Here is a 12,288-nt window from a genome sequence, read left to right on the forward strand (position 1 = left end):
ATTGCCTGTGATTTTGTGCCACTGTGTCTCTGAATTGAGGTTGAGGAAAAATGAGCAAGCCTGTTTTACCCCTCTTTGAGGATGAGGTAAGAGTGCTGCTGTTGTTTGCCTGGTGTGTGGTAACTCATTAAACTGTGGTTATGCTGTGGTGTCTGAGAGCTTCCTCTGAACTTCAGTGGAAACTTCCATGAAAGCATACTTAGCACAGGGGCTCAGCAACCCATTGTGTTTCTGGTGGTTCCATCAGAAACCATCTAGGCTTCCAGTAGATGGCTGCAGATGTGAGAGTAGGAGAAAGATAAAGAGAAACTCTTCAGCAGGGCCTGTTGTGATAGGATGAGGGGTAATTTTTTAAAAAAGAGAAGGTGGTAGATTCACACTAGATATAAGGAAACATTTTTTACAATGAGAGTGGTGGAACATTGGCACAGGTTGCCCAGAGAGGTGGTGGATGTCGTGTCCCTGGAAACATTCCAGGCCAGGCTGGCCGGGGCTCTGAGCAACCGGATCTTGTTGGACATGTCCCTGCTCCCTGCAGGGGGGTTGGACTAGATGGCCTTTAAAGGATCCTTCCAACCCGAACTGTTCTGTGATACTCACCCAGCTATTCAGCATCTGATGTAGGCTGAGCTGCGTCTTCCCTTGCAGCCCGTTGGAGACGCATGGTTCTCCACGGGGTGAATGGCACTATGCAAGTCCACTGCACTCTTTTCCACCACTGACTGTACAAGGACCTGCAGGGATGTAGGTGCTTGAAATGGTATGGGGGTCTAAATGCTATCTGGGCATAATTCTTGCCAAATGCAGACAATGTTGGGAATGCCATGGAAAAATTGAATTAAGAATACACAAGGAAACCCTGAGGTCTACTTGCTGTGAAGGCCATTCCCAGATTGGACATCAGCATATCAAGAAATCATCCTATCAGTTTTTCTGTCATGATATGGGGGCAAAGGAGGATAAAATAGACTCGTTATCTCCCTGTTGGAGGATCTTGTCATATACTAATGGAAGAACAATTCCAGGTTACTCCCATTATGGTCATTAAAGGCTTGGAACAAAACAGTTAATAGCAGCAAGTAGCTTAGGTTAATAATTAAGCATGCTCAATGGATGGCTCTGCTAGGCGTTGAACCTTTTGAGAAACCAGTCTGGTGGGTTTCCGCACACTGTGACTCAGTTACCCATGCAGGGACTCAACTGGGTGCCTCTCATAACCTCGGACTCATAATTGCAGTAGAGCTGGCGTCAAGGGGATGGAGCAGTTACGCTGGTATCAGAGCCTCTGCACTGCGATCATCGGAGGGATGGAAGAAGAACAAATTGAATAAGGTAAGTAATACTAGAAAAAGTATAGTAAGAATAATAAAAGTAAATCTAAATTTTTTTTTTTTTATGTGCCTTCTTTGAAATGCAAGGGTCACATACATCAGGGCTCTGGACTCTGACCCTTACAAATTACTGTTATATTAAAATATGTAAGAAATATGGAGCAAGTAGTTACCGTAGCTCTTGTACAATGGGTAATAGAAGCTACTATTGCTACTTCAGTGTCTTTTCATTGTTGCATTACTCTAGCCTAACTCTTCATGTGCTTTGATTTGGGAGAAGATTGGGGAAAAGAGTAGGAAATGCCTGATATTGAATGCATGTGCAGTTTCTGCTGGCTGGTCACATTCATCAGGTGTGACTATAAACACACATCCTTTACTTGCTACTTTGCTAAGGACATTTATCTTTTAGCCACAGCTTCTTCATGGCTGTGAGGCAGGGCACTGAATTGAATAATTCGGGGCTTGGACTATGTTTTTCTTAAGTTAAAGCGTGCCACAAAATTGATGTGTTGTTGAAGGCGTAGATTACTGAAGGCGTTGCGGCTGTCTCAAAAGATGCATGGTGGCCAGCTTCATGCAGGCCACCTATTTCCAGGTGTATTTGGCTTGCTTGTGCTGTGCTGCAGATTGCAATGGCTGCAGTAGTTGCTCTATGGGGACAGTGTGTTTGCCGTAGCTATGGATGCTAGAACACTGGCAGAGGTTGCCCAGAGAGGTGGTGGATATCCTGTCACTGGAAACATTCCAGGCCAGGTTGGCCGGGGCTCTGAGCAACCTGATCCGGTTGGAGATGTCCCTGCTCCTTGCAGGGGGGTTGGACTGGGTGGCCTTTAACGGTCCCTTCCCACACAAACCATTCTGTGGTTTCAGAGCTGGAGAATGACCACGGCATGGTTTATTTTAATAGACGTAACAATTTATAGAATCACAGAAGGGTTTGGGTGGGAAGGGAACGTTAAAGCCCATCCAGTCCAACCCCCCTGCAAGGAGCAGGGACATCTCCAACCGGATCAGGTTGCTCAGAGCCTCGTCCAACCTGGCCTTGAACGTTTCCAGGGATGGGGCATCCACCACCTCTCTGGGCAACCTGTTCCAGTGTTCTACCAATTTTGTACAAAGCAGTGCAGAGCTAGGAGAGTTTACACCATCAGCTCTAAATCCTGTAATTACTTTCACTAATTGACCTGTGCCTACTGCTTAATTGGAGTCAGTCTTAAGAAACATGGCCCCAACGGGAGGAAGCTCATCCTGGGTTTGGTGCTGGAAAGTCACCTGCTCAAAGATCTGTTGGGTGGGAGGAAAAATAATATAATTTGCAGTATATTGATCCTTTATACTGTGTGAGAGATGAATCAGTGTTTTCTCTGTGAGTTCACATTGCGGTCTATCCTGTCTGCTATAACACAGACCATTGCTCCCACAGGTCTGCCATGTGAGGAAAGAATACAGATGGGGTTTGTTTTAAAGTTACAGGGAAGGTGCTAAGGCCCTAAGCCATGATCCCGGAGTCAGTCTCTTGTGAAATCCCCATCCAAAATCCAAGATGAACCCTTGGAGATCATCCTTTCTGAGTGCTGAGCTGATGTTCTTTGCAGGTGGGTGATAGTGAGGTGTCTCCAACAACACTGGTCACACAACTCCAGCAAAATCCAGTGCCACTGGGTTGGTTACAGAGTGACTGTGAGTGAGACATGGAGAAGCATCTCTAAAAGCGTTGATTATTATGGGATACTGACTACAGCACACTGGACATCGTTCACCGTTATCAGTGCCTTTCATGGTGTTATTTCCATAGCCAGTGGAGATTTCTGGATTCATTGTTAGTTTTCCCTGTCCTACCTGGGTTCATCTCATGCCTGTTGGTTTTCATTCATTTGATGATATTCGTATCACTGTTTGCATGTTAATATTAAGGGTTCATGATGCAAGTATATCCAATATTTGGCTTCAGTGATCAGTGCCGGTGTTTGATGAGATTGCTTTAATGTGCGGCTAAGAAATTGGAAATCTCCTGAAATGCTAAACAGGAAACTGGATATCACCGTAAAAGGACTTCTGTAAAATTCTGATGTTTGGCTACAACAAGAGAAGCCAGACACTGGTTCATCTCTATTAGCTTCAGAGGATGAGAGTCCTCAAAATAAATCCTAAATTATCTTAAGAATTTGGTGCTTTTATGGAAGGCATTGTATAGCAAAATACAGGTGACATAATTTCACGAAGCAAGAGTTCCAGTTTCCTGTGTTTCTTTCCTAAGGACTTTGCCAAGAAAGAGCTGGACAGGCTGTCTTGGAGCCAGACAAGGAGATATTTTGTTGGCAGCCCTAAGTTTGAGAGAATGTATAAAAGTCACCAAACACATTTCTTTGAGAGGTGGAGGAGTAAACATGAGGTTTATTGTCTTTATTTTAATTCTTGAGTAGGACAGGAAGCTCAGGCTGTAGCTTGCTTCACCAAATCCTGAAGGCTTCAAAAACCTCCCTGAGGGGAAGCAGGACTACTACACAGGGGAGAGAGTTGAGGGGAAAAAGGATGAGCAATATGACTAATCTGGATGCCTGAGAAGGAGAAATGAGATGGAGGGAGGGATCACAGGAGGACAGCTGTCAGACCAGTGTCTCATCCAGAATTGAAATATTTTAGGTGTTTGCATTGTACTTCAGAGTGATGTAGCTGGGTTGTTTTTGCAGTGACAGCCACAGGATTGCTCGTTAAGCCCCAAGAGGGCAGTGTCGCTGGAGGAACATGGATTACTATTACCCTGGATGGTGAGTTTTCAACTCTTATGAAGCACATGTCAAAGTAACAGGGAACCAGCTTCATTCTAAGATTTGTGGTTGGAGTGACGAACCCTAAACAACAGATACATGGTCTATGGCAGCCATAACATGAAATTAGCTTGAAATTATTACTTCATAAGGTATTAGTGATGATTGATTGTTTTTAAGTTCTTTCTACGCAAGAGAAGTCAGATTTCTATCTTATTTTTGTAGACTTAGGGCTAGAAATTTCTTCCCTGCTGCCCTTTTTTGAAGGAAAGCTGAAAGTCTCCTCTATTTATAGGTTCTCTGATGTTGAAGCTTTAAAAACACTAATGATAAACATGAGATACAAGTAAAAAATCAGATATATTGATATGCCACACTTATTTGGGCCGAAAACCAACTGTACAAAGCTGGGTCTGATTTTCAGCAGGGCTGAATATTGATTTATTGGGAGGAGAGTTGTTTTTTGGGGCAGTTGCATGTTTAGTTTAGCTCCTCAAGTTCTGACACTGTCATTTATAATTACAATGAGTTATGTCAGTCTTACTTGTCTGAATATGGTGTGTTCCCATAGAGATGATGAAATGGAGGGAAGAAAGGAAGCTCAGGTTTTCCAGGGAGATGTTTCTCCAACAGCAGTGTGTGGCAGGCAGAGATAGTCGCAATGGGGAGCTCACCGTTCAAGCACAGTGGAGATGTTTTTTTGAGGGGTGAGCAGACAGCCAGACCTTGGGAGAAGGGGAAAAACCTTCCTGGGACCAGGAGGAAATGTGCAGTTTCCTGCAAAGCAAGAAACAGCCGATGCCACTTAAAGTGAGTCTGCGGGCTGGGAACCACTTGTGAAGATCGTCAGCAAAGAGAGAGTTGTTTGTCAGCCTTCTTAATTTCTAGTTGGCTTTGATTATTTTACAAAAGTTAAGGATGCTAGTTCATGTTTAGATAAAGCTTGACTTTCCAAAGATTGAAAGTCTTTGATCATTTGGACATCTCACCCTAAAGAGATGGGCTAAGCAGACCTGCCTTACAGCACAGGCCAACCTGAGGTCCTTCAGGAAAACTATGCAAGACTTTGGCAACTGCAAAGACGATGTAAAATGGTATTAATTTTGCAGGTGCTTTAAGTATCTATAGGCATGGTATTTTTTCCATGTAGATAGCTGAGGTGATTCAAACTCTTAATAACTGTCAATCTCTGCAATGGAATATATATGGGAGAGACCAAGTATTCCGTGAAAGGCAAAAAAAAAAAGCTATGCAGCTGCACGGTGCAATAAACTTGGTCGTAATATGAAATTGCACAAAGATGGTTTTTGAAAGACTGATTAGAGGCTCCAAGCATCACTCCTAGAGAGAAGCTGGGTTGCATATTTAGAAATGTTTGTTGCCAGTGACTGAATGTGAGCGATCTCGTCCTCACAGAGCTCTTCTGGTTGACTTTTATTACTCAGACTCAACATCCCGCCAGCCAGAACGTGTGTCTTCGGCCACTGTGTCCCAACTGGAGGTGTCTCTGGTGAATTCAGACCTACCCAGGTTGCCATGTGATGTCTCTCCTCTGTATTTTGACTTACGCACTATAAGATGCAGAACAAGGTACGATCCGTGACTAGCGTAGGTGAGACCTTGCCATTTATCTGGTAGGATCCTCATTTTCCTTCAGTGTCTGTACAGGCAATTTGTGAGTTTAAGGAATTCCTAGGGCTGCTTCTGTGGCTGCAGCTGAGCACCTCACAAGTTTTGTTGCATTTATCTTTGCTTCGACTTAATGAAGCAATAGGCTAGCTAGTCAGTGAGGCTTCTTGGAGAGACTAAACTCAGATCCTCAAACTTCTGTAGACATCTAACTTCTAGATGCAAAACTCCCAAGAAAGTCTTCGGAGGGATTTTACCAGCTTCTGGTGTCCTTGACCTGTCCAAGATCATAGAGAGAGGTTACGGGTATATGGGTAGAGTGGGAAACAAATATGATTTCAAGCACCAGCTGGTCAATCTAAAGTCCATGTTTCCCAACCTGTCATGAATTTAAAGAAGATTGTTTGACTGGAAGACTAGGGATGTCTTAAAAGACTGTAAGAGTGACCATAATGGAGCTCTTCCACCTCTTGCTGGTATGATTCAGTGGGGAGTTAATTCTGCTGAGTGCGGTGCTGAGAAACTGTGTGCATTAAGGATGCAGCACTAACTTACAAACCAGGATCAAGATACCCTGTAAATCCAGGCACCCCTGGGTTATTTTAATACTAATTTAAAAAAAAAAAATCATTAGTATTAATGAACACTAATGAGCATGTCTGTGTTTTGCATTAACGTACAATTTGGACAGAGTTCCGATATAGTCCTATCACCTTCTGCACTTAACTATAATTTCTTGCTATGCCTCCACATTTCTTTTAAACTGTAGTTTTAGAGTTTGGGTTCATATGTGTAAAGTTGCAGTTCACAGTGTAAAATTTTTTACTCTATCGAAACCTCAGTGGATCTGCTAATAAAGGAAACTGTGAAGGACTTTGTGTTTCCTAAAAAAATAAACCCTATCTGTATAATAGAACACACTTTCTTCCACCTAGGTCTTCACCGCAGGAGGGTTTGTACTACGTGGAGGTGATCTTTAAAGGAAAAGTAATTAATAACCAGACTGGAGTGGAGAAAGAAAACTATGCTTTCAAGGTAACCACCAAGCAAGGATAGAAGTGATGATGAACAATTCAAGGTAGTGAAGGGAGTCAAACTTCAGACTTAGTATTGCAGAGAATATGTTGAAATACTGTCTCTCACACTGTGTGTCTGTTTGCATGTTAGGACCAGAAGTTAGGATGCTCCTGTCCCTTAAAACTAGATGCATGGAGGTACTCGCCAATCTGACACTGGATAGACTAGGGGACAGAAGAGGTCTTTCTGAATCAAAAATCCCTGTACAAATTAATCTGTCTCCGCACTTACGCCACATGATCAGAAGACACTCTTGTGTCAGAAGACCCTACGCTGGCTTCTTCTGATGTTACCCTCCAAGCTACAGGGTGGCAGCTAAGAGGCTGTGCTGACAGGTAACCATGGGCAAGAATACCTCTCATGGGTACAGCTGGTTCCAGGAAAGGACATCTCTTCAGGTCTAGGATAGATCTCCACACCTATGATGAGTAAGATTTGGAAAGCTCACACCTCAGTCATGATTTCATATCTGTTACTCAGTTATTTTGCGAGCTCACTACTCCCCTCCAAACCAGTATCTTCCTTTGGCACTCAATGTCATAGCACATTGTCTCAGGAGGTTGTGGGATATGGTGGCATTAGACCAGTTAACGACGATGGTGTCAGGGTCTCTTGCAGAGCAGTATCCTTAACCACAGCTACGTGCTTTGGGATGAGGCCTGGTGTGCTCAGAAGTCACATCCTACCTCTGTGCTGACTTTGAGTATTAAGCAAGAAAGCCCAGCGTTTTCAGTAAATTGCACATTAAAGCTGAAGAGTCATTGGGTGGTTCAGCTAGCTTGGAGAGTTGATGAAAAATCACCAGGGGATGCTGTTAATGAGGCACATTCCAAGCTAAATAAAACACAATGCGTCTCTTTGTTTTGGGACTGGGACCTGGGAGCTATGCGTATTAAAAATTAATTTTGCCTCCACAGTAGATTGAAAAAGCCTGCTGCAGGCAGTGACAAGTCTGAGCAGCTCAGAACACTTGTCGGCTAGCAGCCCTAGATTTTTGTGTTGTTTTTGGCTTCTTTCTCTGTGTCAGCTCCAGCCCAATGTACGACATGATGTTGCCTTTTCTTCTCAGAAGTGGCCATCACTGCAGAGAATCTGTAGATACGTGTTCATTTTTCACATGACTGTGAGGAATAGAGACGAGAAGACTGAGCTTCAAAAGGGAATGAGGTTCAAGGAAAGCTTGGAAAAAACCCAAGTTATGCAATGGTGTCTTTGATTTGATTCAGCAAATGAGTTTTTGATGTTACTTTTTGGGCTGACAGCAGCATCTGCAGGTGCAAGTGAGGACAGGAGAGGCCTCAAAACGAAGGTGGGGAAGATGATGTGTGGAGAAGACTCTGAGAAATGGGTGATTTGGAGAATGAGGACACACAGGAAAATGTACTTTTTCTGTAAGGTTAATGAAATCGAGCAGCAGATGCAAAAATAGCAGCAAGCCATACTCTGCAGAGGGGGCAAGAAGGGGACACTGTTCTTACTCCCTTCTCAGAGCAGGACTCCTCTTCAAAGGTGTCGTAGTTCAGCCCTGATCGGGACCAGACTATGCAGTCTCTCTCTCTCTCCCCCCACCCTCCGAGAGAATAGGAGGAGATGATATAAGGAAAACGGCTTGAGGTTTGATATAAGGATGGGGAGAAATCCTTGAAGTTACCATTAAAGGCAAAACAGACTCGACTTGGGGAAAACTATTCATTTATTTCTAAAACTAGCAGGAGAATGAGACAGGGAACAAGATAACCTCCCTCCACCCCTCCCTCTTTCCGGGCTTGTTCACTTCTCATCTCCTCTCCACTTCTTGCAGCCAGGCTGGGCTGAGTTGGGCCCAGTCGGCTGCCCGGCGGGAGGCCAGAGGGTGAGGCCTGCAAGGCCCACAAGGCTCGCGCCTCCCCCTCTCTGCCCCCCGCTCAGCTGCTTCACATCTTCTCTCTTTTTTTTCCTGTTTTCCCCTACTTAAATACGTTATCGCAGAGGCGTTATCACGGGACATTCTGCTACCAATTGGCTTGGCCTTGGCCAGCAGTGGGTCCGCCCTAGGACTGGCTGAGTCCACTGAACAGAGGGGAGCAACTTCCTGCAGTTTCCTACAGAAGCTGCCACCTTAGGCCCCCCCTCACTAACAAAACCAGAACAAAAGGTCAAATCTGAAGCTTGAGTCTCTGCAATGCTCACTGTGTTGTGTGCAGTGCATAATCAGATCTTGTTGGGATGCTGAGAAAACGACCGCCATTTAACTACAAATTTCTCTTTGCAGTTCTCCGCTGCGCAGACACCTGTGGTTTACCAAATTAGTCCACCATCTGGCATCCCAGGTACGGGACCTTTCTGTAAGCTGGAACCCACTTTAATTATTGTTTGATGTTCCATACTGTCTTTCTCCTTATGAGGGGTTTGTCTTGCTGGGGATTAAAATGAGCACCTCCAGAACTTAATGTCCAAGCTCATGCTGAACAGGAAAATGGGTTTGCACAAGGGGAGAGAGTCTGCAGCACTGGGTACAAGAGTAATGGGTGATGCACAATGACAAGGTTATTTGGTACTTTTCTTCTGCATCCCAACTCTGCCTGAGTAGAGAGATGCTGTTCAGCAGACACATGGGCCTGAGCAGTCTCAACTCTTGAGTCATCTGACTCCAGTAATAGTTTTAAGAAGAATTAGCTGTTAGGTGGAGATATTGCAATGCCACATGCACCTTTTGGTTAATGGGGCTTTAGATCAGACTTTAACGTTACATGAAGCTCTGAGCACCCTGATCTGGTTGGAGGTGTCCCTGCTTATTGCAGGGAAGTTGGACTAGATGGCCTTTAAATGTCCCTTCCAATCCAAACTGTTCTGATTCCATGATTCTATGAAAAGACAGTCACTGGTGTTGGCCTGAACAGTTAGCTGAGGTATGGAAGACTCTTTTTCTCTATTGCTATTCTGTTTGCTTTTGCAGGCTTCATTAGAGAGGATCAAAATGCTTATTTCCAAGGTCAAGATTAATGAAAACGTTTTTGTCTCTCCAGAGTGCAGAGAGATACCCAGGTGGTTAGATCACTTAGATGCTCCTAAATCTAAGTCCATGCTGCATTTCCAGTCATTTTCAGTTGCAGTTCAGCTCCAGATTCCCATGCCTTGATTTAGGGTGCCTGTATACAGGTTTCTATGTGTTAGCTGGATGTTTCTCCTCCCAGTGTAGTCAGTGAAGAGTAACACCAAATGTATGGTGCTATTTGAGATGTTCTGGAGCATAAAGGAGCTGCATGGAGTGGATAGATATGACACCAGGATCAGGAAGACGCATTCCCTTCTGAAGCCACAGTAGGAGAACAGGGTGCCTCAAATGGTTTAAGACATCTCTGTGCAGGTGCCTGAACCTCGCTGTCACCCAGTGTGGTCAAGGGAGTGATGGGAGTGATTCAACTGGGCACATATATGCAGAGGTCCTTCTTTAGGCCTTGACCCTGTCTAGTGTAAAAATGATGTCATTTTGGTTGTTCATAAGGTTCTACCATGGAATTTGGTTAGAATGTGGAATTTAGTTAACGAAAGAGTTGGAGGGAAGTGTCTTCTCAGGACAAATACTAGAGATCTGCTCAAAAGTCAGCAGTGGACTTTTTGTGGGAAACAAAGATGCATGTTTTGGGGAAAGTGAGTTAAGTGCAAAATCAATGTGAAGTCTGGTAGAAGCTGAGAGTAGACACAAGTGCAACAGGTTGGCACCTCTGCATAATTTGCAAAGATCAAGAATTTATTTTTGTTCAGCTCACAAATTCTGCAAATACAAATTCTCTGCTTTTAAAAGACTCCCTTCAATTTCTTTTTCCTTTTAAACAGGAAATTTAATAGAGATCTATGGGAAGAGAATTGCTGGAAGATATGAGACCCTGGACTTCAACGTAGATTATATTGATGGGTAATTATATACAGGCTGGTATTGACCCAGTCTCTGTAAACTGGCATTTCTTCCATCAGCCTCCTTGACAGCAATAAATTGCAACCAGTTGGGCCAGAATTGCCATTTACTTCCTTTCTGGTTTATTGCTGCTCATGAGTTGGGCTCCAGCAAACTTTGTTAATCTAATTGCAACTGGTTCATTAAGCTAGTTGGTTTGTTTACTGGCAGCACAGTCAATCACAGCTCAGTGTGAATTGTACTGTAATTGCGTCTGGTTGCTGTAGATTTTATTTTGGCTAGCAAATTAAAATTTAACTAATTAAAATAATGTCAGAATCTAAAAGTTAAATAAATTTTCCCTTTCATTTGCATTTTTAGAAAAACTATTAGTTTGAGGCAGATGCTCTGGTGAGTCAGAAGACAAAGCAGAAGTGTTTGGAGACAAAAGGCTTTGTTCTGTGCTTTAAACCTTCTCTGGTCACTTCCTTGCTCTCAAGAAAGGTTTGATTTTTATTTTCTGTGGCTTCTATGGTTACAAGCCACAGAGCAAAGCAGCTAGATTTTAAAAATTTACTTCAGGTCAGCAGCACTTAAGGTACAGTGAATCCAAACCGGACGTGAATGCTGACCTGCTACGTATCGTATGTATTTCCGTATGTATGGAAGTGTTCTCAGACACTACTGAGTTGTGATTTCCTTGTACTCGTGTCAACGGCAGTGAAGAACTAAGCCCGGGTGAGTATTTTAAAGATAAACTCTCACTCTATTGTTACTGTGCTGGCCTTTTAAGGATCACTTCAGGAGCCAGGGAAGGTATTTATTCTCAGTAGTTAGACATTTTAATTGCAGCAGCAGATATTTGACCACTAGATGCTTTTTAAATACTTCTCAGGCTGAATTAGAAATGTCCCTTGCTAAGCGAATCGCTTATCTGGTAGCATGAATGAAACTCCAGTGCAGATTCCTGCCATTCCAGCTGCACCCATCTATCAGCCCTACGCTTTTGCTCGCTGGATGCACATAAGCATCCTTTGTTCAATATTAATTGTTGTTTTACCTGCCTCTAGTGGGACCATGAAACCTTTGATCCGTGGGAAGAAAGGTTGGTCTGTCTGAGTGCAGATTGGACGTGCCTGCACGCTCCGTTGATAGATTACTCATTTACAGCTTAACCTCACCATCGTCAAAAAGGCCTCAAAATCTTAGCATACCAGACAGGTTCACGTTGTAGCTTCACGTGAAAAATTTGCCCATTTTTGGTGTGTTAGTAAATACGTACCAGGTGGAGACTTGGATTTAACCAGAGCAGTCTGTCACTCAGTCACACTGATTCCGCATTTGGAGCAAAAAAAAGAGAACAATTTTTATACTTCCAAGCACCCTTTTCTATGCTTTGTATGCAATTCAATGGTCTACTGATGGATGAACCAAACATTTTGCAGCGCTGAATTTTTTAATGTTCGTCCTTGAAAGGAAAGACATCTCAATATCAGCAAGCTGTATTAATCAAGGCAAACTCTTTTATTAAAACCTCATAAAACTACACTCTGAAGCATGGGTCATAGCAAAGTGTTTGCATTACAGGTTTTAATTCTGTGTTTTC

At 43.5% G+C, this 12,288-nt stretch overlaps 1 protein-coding gene across 1 annotated transcript in view; it reads left to right on the forward strand.

Moving 5' to 3' along the window:
- The first annotated feature begins 2,865 nt into the window (after positions 1 to 2,865).
- Positions 2,866 to 12,288, forward strand: part of PKHD1 (PKHD1 ciliary IPT domain containing fibrocystin/polyductin) — a 269,755-nt gene continuing 260,332 nt past the window's right edge. The window contains exons 1-6 of the mRNA XM_086744158.1: positions 2,866 to 2,929; positions 4,025 to 4,102; positions 5,548 to 5,692; positions 6,667 to 6,766; positions 9,060 to 9,117; positions 10,625 to 10,703. Coding sequence (XP_086600284.1) covers positions 2,878 to 2,929; positions 4,025 to 4,102; positions 5,548 to 5,692; positions 6,667 to 6,766; positions 9,060 to 9,117; positions 10,625 to 10,703 — 512 coding nt within the window. The 5' untranslated portion in view covers positions 2,866 to 2,877. The remainder of the gene's footprint in view (positions 2,930 to 4,024; positions 4,103 to 5,547; positions 5,693 to 6,666; positions 6,767 to 9,059; positions 9,118 to 10,624; positions 10,704 to 12,288) is intronic.

This window comes from Chlamydotis macqueenii, chromosome 3 (genome assembly GCF_036417535.1).
Source record: "Chlamydotis macqueenii isolate bChlMac1 chromosome 3, bChlMac1.mat, whole genome shotgun sequence".
Classification (NCBI taxonomy): domain Eukaryota; kingdom Metazoa; phylum Chordata; class Aves; order Otidiformes; family Otididae; genus Chlamydotis; species Chlamydotis macqueenii.